Source organism: Gobio gobio, assembly GCF_949357685.1.
Source record: "Gobio gobio genome assembly, chromosome: 12".
NCBI classification, from domain to species: domain Eukaryota; kingdom Metazoa; phylum Chordata; class Actinopteri; order Cypriniformes; family Gobionidae; genus Gobio; species Gobio gobio.
The window spans coordinates 55915467-55930466 of record NC_137105.1 but is presented as its reverse complement, the minus strand read 5'-3'; the positions used below and the strand labels follow the sequence as shown (position 1 = coordinate 55930466).

At 40.2% G+C, this 15000-nt stretch overlaps 1 protein-coding gene across 1 annotated transcript in view; it reads right to left on the bottom strand.

Annotated features, from left to right (window-relative positions):
- The window catches only part of LOC307135117 (uncharacterized protein), a 55812-nt gene that overhangs the window by 35980 nt on the left and 4832 nt on the right, over positions 1-15000 (bottom strand). The window contains exons 2-3 of the mRNA XM_079831308.1: positions 7242-7945; positions 1-616 (exon numbers count right to left, since the gene is read on the bottom strand). The exon at positions 1-616 is cut by the window's left edge and continues 1487 nt beyond it. Coding sequence (XP_079687434.1) covers positions 1-616; positions 7242-7924 — 1299 coding nt within the window. The 5' untranslated portion in view covers positions 7925-7945. The remainder of the gene's footprint in view (positions 617-7241; positions 7946-15000) is intronic.

The following is a 15000-nucleotide window of genomic DNA, read 5'->3' as shown; positions in this document are numbered from 1 at the left end:
ATCCACTGATGAAGTCTCAGTCACACCAGAAACTTCCTGAGCGTCTGAAAACCTCAGTGTGATTCTGCTTTCATCCAGACCATCAAAGATGAACACAACTTTACACTCCTCATAAATCCTTGAGTCCAGATCTTGAAGTTCAGGATGAAAGTCCAGCAGAAGTCTGTGAAGACTGTACTGATGATCTCGGATCAAGTTCAGCTCTCGAAATGGAAGCACAAACATGAAATCTACATCCTGATTGGCTCTTCCCTCGGCCCAGTCCAGAATGAACTTCTGCACAGAGACGGTTTTTCCGATTCCAGCGATGCCTTTAGTAAGAACAGTCTTGATCTGCTCTTTCTCCTCACGTCCTGGTTCAGGTGAGGCTGTAAAGATGTCATTGCAGTAGATTGGAGTGTCTTGTGAGTGTTGTGTTCTGGCTGTTTTCTCCATCTGTAAAACCTCATGTTCTTCATTTACTCCTCCTCTCTCTCCCTCTATGATGTAGAGCTGTGTGTAGATCCTGTTCAGGAGGGCTTCATTCTCCTGGAGTTTCATTCCCTCAAATAATCTCTCATACTTGTTCTTCATGCTGGTTTTGTGTCGGTCTTTGACTCTCTGGAGTTTTTTGTCTCTGGACAAAAAAAATAACAGAACAGGTTAAAAAATTATGTAAAATAATGGATTTAAATAAATAAAATGTAAACTTAAATTATACAGTAAATCAAAACAGATCAATCTTGTATTTTCTGTGTAATTATTCATGTCAGCTTCAGTTGAACACTTTTCACAATGCACATTGATCCAGAGCAGCTTCACAGGAAACAGAGAAGTAGAAAAACACAGAGAAAAGGAAAAGCGTGTCTTTCAATCCTCCAGCGAGCAGCTCAAGGTGACAGAGACCAGGAACAAACTCACTAAGAGCTTTAAGAGATGATGAAGAAACACAAACCTCATCCTCAATCTGACACCAGAGATTCTGTCAGACAATAAGTGTCTTATATCTGGACATTGGGGTTAAAGTTCATCACTGAATGTTTGTCCACAGATTTGAGGTGAAATGTTCAGTGTGTTAAGTGTTATTGAGTCTCATATTAAATGTGGTCTCTAAGTTACACTAGAGCAGTTAAAGGGATAAAGGGACCTGTTAAATTCACCCAAACATGAGAATCGGGACTCTAGGACTCAATCTTCCCACTGGTCGCTCTGGTGTGAGTAACTTTCTCAGTTTTTTATATGAATCATAATGAGCTGACTGACAAGACGATGGCAGAAGATTTGGTTTCAAAGCGAAATGTAAAAGTGCCTATTTAAGTGAGTTTGTCATTGTACTGTTTTGTTGTGTTTTTCATTAAGAATAATAGGCTAATAAACCCACGGCCGCACTGTCGTTCATTCACAGTTTTCAGTTCATTACTATGGAAGCTCAACATCCACATACTTCCTCACCATCACATCCATAATTGACTATGACTAAAAGCTTGATATTTACAAAATATTTTAATCTGAACATTGTTTCCAACAAGCATAAATTTAAAAGAAAACATTACTAAAATCACATATAACATATAGAAAAGTATTATGTCATTAAAAACACTTTTTTATAATTTCCATGGCAACACGTCATGCTGGTCACGCGACACGCCACAGCCTCAATAGCGCTGTATGGCAGATCTATCGCTGTCATCAACTTCCTGATATTCCAGTTCTCAAATACATGTAAGTGAGTGTGTTTTGTTGTTTAAAAAAACATTATTAGAATTATAATATGTTAGTTGATCTATAATGCATGATAATGCCACGTTTGTTTGCGACACAGTTCAGAGAATCGGATCTGTCAGATTTACAACACATAAAATCATCCCCTTCTCCCGAAATACATGACAGTAAGTGATCGGTGAAGAGGGAGAAGAAAAGAGTTAATTTTATAGTTACTACACAATGTGTTACTACACAATGTGTAGCAAATGTGTTTATGTGAAAATCTGTTTTTGTGAAAATGTGTAGAAAAACATTATATAAGTAGAAGTCAGATCTTTTTTAATTCGGGAAGCGAACGGCGCGTGGAGCAGTTCGGCGAGCACATGTAAGTGTTTGAACTTATTCTGCAGTTCTGTTGCACGGCTTAAAGTCATACTTGCTAGAACAGTGTTGTTTCTTCTACTGGTATTGCATTTTATTCTGTCAGTCTGTAATTGATCCTGTCATAGTAAATTGCATTTGAATAATATACGAGTTTGTTATTACTGAACGAGCCTTTTGCACTTAAGTAAGTTGCCCTATTCAGGCAGAGATTGGTATTGATTTGAAGCCATTCACGGGCGTTTAAGTATAATTATCAGAGCCTGCCGGGCTCCCAGCTGAGCTCACTCAAGCAGTGAATAGTATATATTTAACGAGTGTTCCATAGCCTCCACGTGTGAAGACCAACGCGGGTAAAGACATCTGTATTCGACTCATCCTCTGCGCGACTCCTCCGATGCAAGGACTCCGGTAAGGCACCGACTTACCTCCGTTTCTTGTCCTCTTTCACCTTCCTTTCCTCTCTAACCATGTGTGTACAGTCCATTCCCATTATCTCTCAACCACGCCCCACTACTACACGCAGGCCTACACGACACCGTAACACTGCTAATCTATGTCCTGTTCCCTCTTCTGCAAATGCTCCTCCCTCTTTTTCTGTGGGCATATGGAATTGTCAGTCAGTGGTCAATAATCCACTCAGCCACTCAATCCGCTCTCAAAATCTTGGCCTTGACTGAGACTTGGGTCCGCCCAGAAGACTCAGCAACACCTGCTGCTCTTTCTAATAACTTCTCTTTCTCCCACACCCCTCGCCAGACTGGGAGGGGTGGTGGCACGGGTCTTCTCATTGATAACAACTGGAAATACTCAACTCACACATCTCTTTACAATAACAACACATTTGAATACCACGCTATTATGCTTACGTCTCCCTTTAAAATCCATATTGTAGTCATTTACCGACCCCCTGGTCCATTGACCACCTTTGTTGATGAGCTAGATGTTCTGCTGTCCTCATTTCCAGAGGATGGCAGCCCACTCATAGTCCTTGGCGACTTCAACATTCATCTAGACAAAGTTTATGCTTCAGATTTCCACTCCCTTCTAGCATCATTCGATCTCAAACGCCTCATCACTTCACATTCCCACAAATCTGGTAACCATCTGGATCTCATTTACACACGCAACTGCTCTACAGACAATATTTTGGTCAAACCTCTACACATCTCAGATCATTTCTTCATCACATTCAATCTTCAACTCACTACTCACGCACCACCAGTTCCTCCACCAGTTACTTTCAGGCGAAACCTGCGCTCACTTTCTCCTTCTCTTCTCTCCTCTGCTGTCTCATTCTCCCTTCCCTCATCCACACAATTCTCCTCTATGGATGTCAACATTGCAACTGACACTTTATGCTCCACTTTAACTTCTTGCCTAGACAATATTTGCTCTCTTTCTTTTAGACCAGCACGAGCCACTCCCTCTAACCCCTGGTTATCTGATGTTATTTGTGAACACCAGACGATACTCAAGGCAGCAGAGAGAACATGGCATAAATCTAACCACCCATCTGATCTAGGTAAGTATCAGTCCCTGCTCTCATCCTTCTCAGATGAAGTACATGCATCTAAATCTTCTTATTTACAAAACAAGATCAACAGCACCTCAAACTCACGCACACTGTTCAGAACATTTAACTCTCTCCTCTGTCCATCCCCACCACCTCCCTATCTCCAGACGATTTTGCCCAATTCTTCACAAACAAAACAACAACCATCAGCAGTCAGTTCGCACCCCCGCTCACTGTGGATTTTAGTTCAGCCACATCCACAACCAAACATCCTCTCTCTTCATTTTCTACACTCACTGAGACAGAAGTATCTAAACTTCTCCTCTCCAGCCATCCTATCACCTGTCCTCTCGATCCCATTCCCTCACACCTCCTTCAAGCCATCTCTCCAACACTCCTACCAGCACTCACACACATCATCAACACATCTCTCCTACACTCCTACCAGCACTCACACACATCATCAACACATCTCTCCTACACTCCTACCAGCACTCACACACATCATCAACACCGGCATTTTCCCTACCACATTCAAGCAGGCTCGGGTAACTCCACTGCTTAAGAAACCCACATTAAACTCACCACTCATAGATAACTACAGACCTGTTTTTCTCCTACCATTCATAGCGAAAACTATTGAACGAGTTGTTTTCAACCAGGTTTCATCCTTCCTATCACAGAATACGACTGTCTTTTGCACTACCATGACATTTGCACACTTCTGATGTTTACTATGACCAAACTGTCTTTGCACTACATGCCACTTGCAGACTTCATTTTAATTTAATTGTCTATATATTGATATTGAACTCTAGTTTTAGTTTTTTTTTTTAACTCTAGTCTAGTTTAAACTATATGTCTTGTCTTCACCGTGGGATGGAGGGAAACGTAATTTCGATTGCTTTGTATGTCTGGAACATGTGAAGAATCGACAATAAAGCTGACTCTGATAATCAGATGGACGTCAACCAATCAGGCTTCAATAGGGGCCACTCCACAGAGACTGCACTACTGTCGGTCACTGAAGCTGACTCCAAATCATCAGTCCTCGTCCTGCTCGATCTATCTGCGGCCTTTGACACGGTCAATCATCAGATTCTTCTGTCCACCCTCTCATCACTGGGCATCACAGGGTCTCCGCTCCTTTGGTTAGAGTCCTATCTCACAGGTAGGTCTTTCAAGGTTGCCTGGAGAGATGAGGAATCCCAAGAACATCAACTGACCACTGGGGTTCCCCAGGGCTCGGTGCTTGGTCCTCTCCTCTTCTCCATCTACACTACCTCATTGGGACCCATCATTCAGGCACATGGCTTCTCATACCACTGCTATGCTGATGACACTCAGCTCTAACTTTCATTTCAACCAGACGACCCCACAGTAGCTGCACGAATCTCCAGCTGTCTGGCTGACATCTCTGTATGGATGAGAAAACATCACCTGCAGCTCAACCTGGCAAAGACTGAGTTTCTCATCTTCCCCGCCAGTCCCACTATACAACATGACTTCACCATCCAGTTAGGTACATCCTTGATTTCCCCATCAAAGTCAGTCAGAAATCTTGAAGTAACATTTGATGATCAGCTGTCCTTCAGAGAACACATCTCTAAGACAGCTCGCCCATGCCGGTTTGCACTCCACAAAATCAGACCGTTCCTAACAGAGCACGCAACACAGCTTCTCGTCCAGGCCCTGGTTATTTCTAGACTTGACTACTGCAATGCGCTTCTGGTTGGACTCCCCTCTTGTGCGATCCAAACACTTCGAATGATCCAGAATGCAGCAGCACGTCTTGTCTTCAACGAGCCCAAAAGGACCACCGTCACACCTCTCTTCATCTCCTGCACTGGCTACCACTCACTGCTCGCATCAAGTTTAAGGCGCTGACGCTTGCACACAGAGCCACCACGCGCTCAGCTCCTGCTTACTTTGACTCCATTCTACAAATCCACACCCCCACCAGAAGCCTTCGCTCAGCTAAGCATCGACGGCTTGTGGTACCATCACAGAGAGGGAAAAAATCCCTTTCAAGAACATTTTCATTCAACGTTCCCAGCTGGTGGAACGATCTTCCCAACGCCATCCGAAACGCAGAATCATTGACATCATTCAAAAGTCAACTAAAAACTCAGCTCTTCCGTGTCTACTTCACCTAAACCTTTAAAAAAAAAAAACCTTTCCTTTCCTTTCTCCTTTTTCCCTCCCTACTCTAGCCTGTGCTACACTGAGCAATGTACACGGTCTCAGTATTTCGGGAACTTGTTGCGCTTACTCGACTCTTCTTGACCAATCGCTTTGTGTTCCCGCAAGTTGTAAGCCGCTTTGGATAAAAGCGTCTGCTAAATGCATAAATGTAAAATGTAAATGTATTTGATATTGTATCTGATATGATATGATAAAAACACCATCATTTTATATTTGAATGTTATTGCCACTTACATCAGTATATATTTTACAAACTATAAATGTATTGTTTTGCTAGCACTTGTTTATTTAAATGTCTGAAAGCTAAAATAAACATGTGTTTGAAAACACTGAATAGTTGAGATATATGACACTGTCTCCCTCCAGCTCAGCTCCAGCCAAAGCGTTTGAGTTTAGCAGCTGATCATGTGACGCACTGAATGCTCGAATCACACCGGTGTGATCGTACACTAAAGGGTTAATGGAGTGCATGTGCCAGCCAGGAAACAAAACAACATGAACATTATGAACTCGCACCAATGCGACCGTGTGAAAGTTTTAACTTGGACATTTTCAATACATTATCGCATTTGCAACCATTTTGTTCGCAGTCCAGAACCCTGAGAATCCAGTCATTATTTACTCAACCTGATGTTGTTCTAATGGCTTATGATCTTCTTTCTTCTTCAGGCCACAAAAGGAGAAATTTTTAAAAATTGTCTCATTTTCGCCTGTATAATGGCAGTAAATACTGACCAGCTTCAAGCTTTAAAAAGAGTTGCAAAAGATTCACAGAATGATCCCATCAGACTTTTATCCAAAATCCTGACCTTGTCTGTTGGTCTGCTGTGAGGCAGGAAAAGCACACAAGCACATCATTTAGAGAAATCAAGAAGTATTAAGACACAAACACACGTCTAAAACCCTTTCGTCTCTGAGGTGAAGATCTCCAGAATGGCTGTCAGATGACAGTCCATAAACACCAGAACTCCACAGAGATATTCACCTTAGAGATCAGCATTCTGGGATACTTTTGCATCTTTTGTGTAAATCTTGAAGCTGGTCACTATTCACTGTCATTATATATACATTTCACCTTTTGTGGTCAGAAAAACAGGGTGGCAGTGGCTCAGTGGTTCATGTAGTTTCTACAAACTGGAAGGCTGGTGGTTCAATCCCTGGTTCCACCTGACCAAGTGTAGAGGTGTCCATGAGCAAGACACCTAACCCCAGCTGCTCCCGACCAGCTGATGGAGCCTTGCATGGCTGACACCACCGTCTGTGTGTGAATGGGTGCATGTGAGGAAACATGTAAAGCACTTTAGATGGCCATGGGTCTGTTGAAAGCGCTATATAAATGCAGTCCATTTACCAAAAAGAAAGAAGGTCATCCGGCATTAAAACAACAGTGAGAATAACAGGAGTCAATAATGCCTGAATATTCCCTTTATATCACTGACTACAAGTTTACACTCACACAGGGTCAGAGGTCACGGCTTCACTTAATCCAGGAGGATGACCCGTGGATCCGCCACTCTTCACAGACACACAGCTGGGGTCAGAGGTCACAGCTTCACTGAATACAGGAGGATGACCTATGGCTCCGTCACTCTTCACAGACACACAGTTGTGGTCAGAGGTCACTGCTTTATCACTAAGTCCAGGAGGATGACCCATGGACCAGTCACTCTTCACAGACACACAGCTGGGGTCAGAGGTCACTGCTTCACTGAATCCAGGAGGATTACCCATGGACCAGTCACTCTTCACAGACACACAGCTGGGGTCAGAGGTCACGGCTTCATCACTGAATCCAGGAGGATTACCCATGGACCAGTCACTCTTCACAGACACACAGCTGGGGTCAGAGGTCACTGCTTTATCACTGAGTCCAGGAGGATGACCCATGGACCAGTCACTCTTCACAGACACACAGCTGGGGTCAGAGGTCACGGCTTCATCACTGAATCCAGGAGGATTACCCATGGACCAGTCACTCTTCACAGACACACAGCTGGGGTCAGAGGTCACTGTTTTATCACTGAGTCCAGTAGGATGACCTATGGATTGGTCACTCCTCACAGACACACAGCTGGGGTCAGAGGTCACACAGCTGGGTTCTGCAGATGAAGATCTCTCTCTGCTCCCTCTGTTCTCCATAATGACGAACTGACCTCAGACCTGCACACAGAGAACAAATCACACATTATTGATTATTTGACAATAATATCCATTATACTTAAAATAAATCACTGCATGAAAAGTGGGATTTTCGTCAGTATGTGGCACTGTAGATTGCCGTGGAACTTCAGGTTTACGACTGTGCACAGCAATTTGCAGGCAACACCGAAAACTGCCGTAAATTGTCGTAAATTGACGTGGGCCTTGCTTGGCAGTTGTCCCCCCATGACCCCCCCTCCCCTTAATTCTAGGGGAGGCTTTATCATGTAAATGAACATGCTGTGAGCTACACAGATGCAAATCAGAGTAGCAGCAGGGGGAGTTTTATCTAGGTTCTGAATTTTTTTTAACTAAAACAAGTTTAAAGTTTAAGTTAAAATGTTAACTTAAATTTAAGTTAAATGTACTCGTTTTAGTTCACATTACTAAATTTTTAGGGCAACCAGTGTGCTCCAATTTTTTAAGTAGATTCAACTTGTCCGGGCTCACAGTGTAGATTAATTACTCTGTATGTCATTAGCAATAACCAATGTTATGTAAAAAAAAATATACAGGACAGCAGTTCATGTCTTCAACCTTTAGAGAGGTTATGTGATGCAACAAGACAATGAACCAAAGCACACAAATAAATCAAGTAAAGCATACAGTTTACATACCAAAATAAATTTTTCCACCCTGCAATGTGAATGATTTTTTAAATGGCTATTAATCATAAATGTGAAAAGTACAAGTTTGTGTGTTTATAGTTAAGTCAGATTGTGTTTTTCTGTAATTGTCATTTAAATTGAGCTCACACCACATTTTATGAATTATCAATGCAGATTTTCAAGAGGTGGTTTCCTGGACAGGCTTTAAATTATGCCAAGAGTAGGCCTAATCTAGTAAATCGCGAGTTAAAAAATTGTTGCCTGGAACAAAGATTAAGCACAGATTACTAACACCTGGACTATGAGTCCTGAACTAAAATAAACTGGATTCATTTACAGTTTTATCTAATTGCTTACACACAATTTCTGAAAATATGGCCCCATTTCTTGTAACTCTACACACAAAACACACAACATGCAAAACATCAGACATCGCTTGCAAAAGCAACACTTTGTGCAAAACTATTTTAACTCTTCCAAAAATGTTGTTTTTGCATATATCTAACTACACACAAATATGCACAACTGAGGAATTTACAGTTGAACTGAAATCAGCTGAACTGAAATCAGCTGAACTGAATCAACACTGAAGTCACTTGAGCTGAATATTGACACTATATTGGCTTGTTAGAGCCGGTTTACAGCAGAATTTGTTTTGAACTTGTTACTGAAGCTGCTATGAAACAATATATTTTGTTGTATGCATATTCTTTCTTTCTCAAACCTTAGTTTTGATTTCTAAGTGATCAATTTATGTATAAGTGTTTTCACACATGATCATTGGCTGTATGGGTCCTCAGTAAATTAATGTGGCATTTAAATGGCAAAAGTTATTCTTGTCTCTATAACTTATGGCTTCCTAAAGACACGTTATGGGTAAATAAAATATTAATAATATAAATAAAATGTATATCAAAACATATTTTAAATATAATGAAGTCATTTTATTATAGCACTCATCAGATGTTCCTGGAAACAAAACAGAGACAGAACAGTATAAACAAACTAAACACCAAATTACAAAAACATTATTATGTGAAAGTGAATAAAGTTGTGTGTGTGTGTGTGTGTTTTCAGTTATAAATATGTGCTGTCACTGCTGTGTAAATTAGCCTATATATACTTTTAGAAATTATATATAGCCTAACTTTAAAAAACAAACAATAACCCATATAGATAAATTATAATAATTGTATAATATTAAGCATTTACTTAATATACATTGTAACATTAGGCTACTTTACTCTAGCACAGTAGTCAGTTAAGCAATTAATTAATATCTTATTAAATATGTATGTAGCCTAGGCTACATCTAAAGGTAAGTCTGCTTTAAAAAAAAAAAAAAATTACACTTCGACATGTACAGAATGTGCGCGGTAAGAAACACGTTCAAATGTGTCTTCTTAACATGTTAAAACTGTGCGTCGACTGTGTGTGTATGCCTGTTACACGACCAGAATGTGCGTGTCTACACATACAAAAGAAACACGTAAAAAATTGCTGCGTTGACGCGGACAAACAGTGCGTGTTGAAACAGTCATAAGTCACGCGTTTCGTATAAAGAGATTTGGCCCCGGGCGCGTTCCATAGTAGAGCCCTAGTCCAATGACGTGTGAGGTCGAGGTCATGGCCATGACGCGTAGAAGACGAGCTTTAAACCTTTTTTTTTTTTTTTTACACTTCCTATTTTTTTTGCTGCTTTCCTTTTTCGTGATCAACAATGACAGGACGCCGTCTTCAACTCCTGGACGCGACCAACTTTTTCGACTCATTTTCAGGAGGCTGTCTTCGTCTTCACAACTCTGAGGCAAACTGCAGGCGCTATGAACCAGAGCATGGGTAATGTAACGTTACGATTTAAAGAATATGCTTTTATTCAGCTGTATAAGGAAGTGGATGCGTTAATAGATCCGAGCTTAAAACTGCACATTTTGTTTACACAGACTATCCTCGCCTCATAACGAAGCCGTGAGCTCTTATCTGCTTGGAGCGATTTCCAAGAGTCCAGATTTAACCGCTGATCACGACGAAATTGTGTGTAAGTAACTTCTAATGTGTTTCTCATTCCTAGTTTAATTTTACCGTGACTGTTTTTATTAATACCAGTCTCATGTAATTGTTTTCCAGCTGCCTGTAAGACGTATTATGAATCGACACGCCGCAGCTTCAGATACAAACAACCTGAATTTACATAGCAGGCGGAAACTGCGAAGTTTAGCTCGGAGTCGATCAAGAAGAAAAAGGGTAAGATTTATTAGATCCGTTTTTTGTCAATGTGAGTATTTTTCAGGTTGCTTATTGTCTTTATGGATTGTATTACAGTTGCTGGAAGCGAGAGTGTGCTGGATGAGGTGGACATTTGGAAGTCCGCGACCATTGAACTCATGTTTGACGAGGAAGACGCATTGTTGACGGGGCCACCGCGCTCTCGCAGCCTGGAGCACGCCGAACTTTACATTACATTACTGCTGCACTGTACATAGTTGTGTGTTTAACAATAAAGCTCTTTCTTTGAGTAAACCGCTGTGTTTTATAAATGAAGCCCTTTCTTTGAATGAACAGCTGTATGCTTATAAATGCTCTTTCTTTGAATAAACGGCACGGTCCGTATAATTTTCCCATATATTCCTTGATGGTATGAATACTTCATAGCACAATAACATTAATATAAAACAAATTATTACAACATAAATTATATATTTATTAATATTATTGGGGTTTACATTTATAATGAGCCAGGGGGACCAATAATGATTGGTTTGCAGTGATCTGCCAACCAATCACGAGGGATTTTTCTTTTTTAAATGTAGTGGCTTCAGCCAATAGTGAGTGAGTAAATTCAAGTCTGGCCGTTGACTCTCTGGTTTCGCTGCTATTCATATGCTAATTAGAGTAGGGATGGGCGATATCTTATCGTTTGCGATATACCGGTAAAAATTCTCCCCACGATAAGAATTTGTCTTCCCGCGATAATAACGATAAAGCCTAGTTGATAGCGCGACCCATCCGCACCGTGCCACCGCTGGCCGTCTCTTGATGCTTAAAGCGTTTACTTTATGATGGCCGCGGTGGCTGCGTTCGTCAATTTGTAGCTGAACGGGGGTTGGAGAGAGAATTTTCTTGTAGTGCCCTCGCGGCACTCGGTGCCCTAAGAGCCGCGCAATGGGAGCGGCGGCACTTAATCCACATCTCACGTGCAGAGCGAAAACAACCATGGCGGAAGCTGCGGAAGAGTTCATAGCTAAACGAGGGGCTACCTGAGGGCAATCTGAACCATACAGATGTATTTTCACTCGCTGAGCACTTAGAGCGAATATCTTAAGCGCTCAGTCCTTCTCAATCGATCGGTAAAGCAAACTATTTCAGTTGATCTCAATGAATGCGCAGTGTATTTGACGCACAGTAAACACTAGTGTGAGGCGCGCGACTGAGAGCGCTCAGTGTTTCACACACACTCAAAGAGAGAGCGAGAGAGTCTTATACCACACAGAATTGATGTGCTACATGTAAACAATATCCTGTGTTGTATTTTCCTGTAAAATAATGGCGTTTATTTGGAATTATTCAGCCTTTCATGAACAGGAAAAAACGAATGCACAAACGGGAATCTCATTGGCTGGCGTGCACCTATTCAGGGTTTTTCCTACAATGAAAATTTTTTGGCGGCCGCCAAAAAATTTTTTTGTCCCGCCAAAGCTTTATTTGATGAGCTATTGTGATTTATGAATGATGTAGAATAGACAGAGTGACAGAGAACGATCAGAGAGCTCCTCCCTCGCTCGCACTCTCTCTGTCTTCAAAATAAGCATTCTTAGCTTTCTAATATTTCACATATTACGTTAATAAAAATCAAAAGGTCGGAAGACCGAATCCATTTTGCACGTGGCGCTATCAGACGATGTTTTCCTTTCATTACCGCTGGGTGTGAAATGCGCTCAAAAAACATTGACTGATTCTCTGACCAGCTGACATAAACCATACTTTCAATAAACGGGAAACAAATCGTGTCCAGTTATGAAGTGTTTTCTGTGTGTTGACAAATCTTTCGCGATGTTCTAACAGACGGGATTCGCACACAACGCGTCTGCTAATGTCCGATTCGCGACCTAATGACTCCTTTGAACCGAATCATTTTAACGACTGGTTAGAACAACTGAACTGTCCAACACTGAACTAACGAATCAGTTTAAATGTACTCTGAACACGTCTGAAATGAGAACACAAGTGTGCTTACACAATTTAGCAAGAGTGGGTGTTAGTTTTAATTATCCATAATTATCTTTCAGCTTATTTATGTTCATAATGTGTAGTAAAATAAATAGCCTATAAATCACTTAGTTTAGACTGGAGTGAGGTGAACCCAGACCAAAGTTGTTGTTAGCTAGCTGATAATTTTATGAAATTGTATATGGCAGAAAATTTGGCTATTTGTTCATTTTTTAAATACTACTTTTTAATATGGATATGATTATATACCAAAACAATTATCAGTAAATAGTATAACAAAAACAAACATCAAGGTATCCCACATGAAAAAATACTATAGTATATTATAGTAAAATTACTATAGTGTTTTTGAACCATACTATAGTAAAGATACTACAGTAAATTGTATTATATTATAGTATTTACTACACTTTGTTTATTTACTGTAGTATATTTACTATAGTACAGTTCAAAAACAGTAGTATCTAGTAGTATTTACTAGAGTAATTTTACTATAATATACTATAGTATTTTTTCATGTGGGATCAAAATAAGATAAGCAAAATTTACAAACTTTCTTTGAATTTATTTAAAATGTATTGTCAGTATTGCGCTTGCAGATCATGTGGGTAGGGGACTTTTTTACTGTGCGTGCGTGCGTGCGTGCGTGCGTGCGTGTGTGTATGGGTGACCGTGTCTGTCAGCCACCACCGAAGACCATTTTTGACCCAGGAAAAACCCTGCTATTACTGTGCCTGTTTTGATTTCAGCAAATCAGTTTGAATGAGCGCTGACAACATGATTAATATTCATGAACCCAGAAGCTTATTATTCCTTAGTGCAGTTTATTTTTATCAGTAGAAGAATTCGTGGTATTATCTTATCAACTCAAATTACTGAAGTTCTATCATTAAATCATTATTTTCAACTTTTTTGTAATCTGAAGACATTTTTGGGATAATTACTTTTGCTGTTTCTGCTATTTTTACCACTGTTTGCACCATGAGTGTCTGAATAAATACAGAATCGGTTTACATGTAAAACTTGTCATTGATTTGAATTATTATTGTTTGTATTGTGTGATGTTTTTTAGCACAGTTGCACTATTTAAACATTACCTGCACTTTTACAGAAGACAATTATATCTGCAACTTTTCCATTTCTGAAAAGGCTGGTGTGGAATTTTACATAAAAAAATAATTAATTATATATATATATATATATATATATATATATAATTATTTTTTTTTTTAATTTTATTTTATGTATTATAGGAGCCTATTTGATGACATGTACGTTTTACTTTAGATGATTGTTTGTTTTTCTGAAACTCGCAAGAATGCATGCAGCTTTCACTTGTATCCAAAAACATGGGGAATGATACTACATTTATCGTCATTGATATCGTTATCGCAATAAATACTAGAAAATATCGGGATAAATTTTTAAGTCCATATCACCCATCCCTAAATTAGAGGCGTCGCACCTCCGCGCGGTCTCTCAGCGGGGGGCTCTCCACCTACGTCATTGTTCGTTTACGACAATTTGTGGCACAGACGAACGCGACGTTCGCTGCCTCTAAATTGTCGAAAACTGCCGAAAATTAGGGAGATTTCCGGGAGTATACAGGCGTTTACGGGGTCGAAAATCTCACTTTTCATGCAGTGAATGTAGAGAATTATTGGTTTGAATAATTGTGATGAGTGAGATGACAATAAATAATTCCCTCTACACTTCAACCTCAGTCTGAAGGCAAACAATGTGTGTGATGTGTCAGGAAAACATAGGTCCTGTTCTCCAAACACACACATAAAATGACAAAACACACACACACACACACACACACACACCTCTTGTAAAAGCAAACACATTCAAAACTATTTTAACTTTTCTAAAACTGGTGCTTTTGTGTAGTAACTCTACACACACACATCAAATGATTGGCCATACACACACCAAACTACACACAGATGTGACAAATGCAGTGAACTATAATACGTGACTGTTACGCATCTGTGACTTACAGTCTCTGACAAACGTTTGGAAACATTAATAATGTTTAATGTTCCTGAGAGTCTTGTGCTCATGAATCTGATCATAACTCCAGTAAACAGTGAAATATTCCTCCAGTGTAGATCAGCTGTTCACACACACACACACACACACACACACACACACACACACACACACACACACACACTC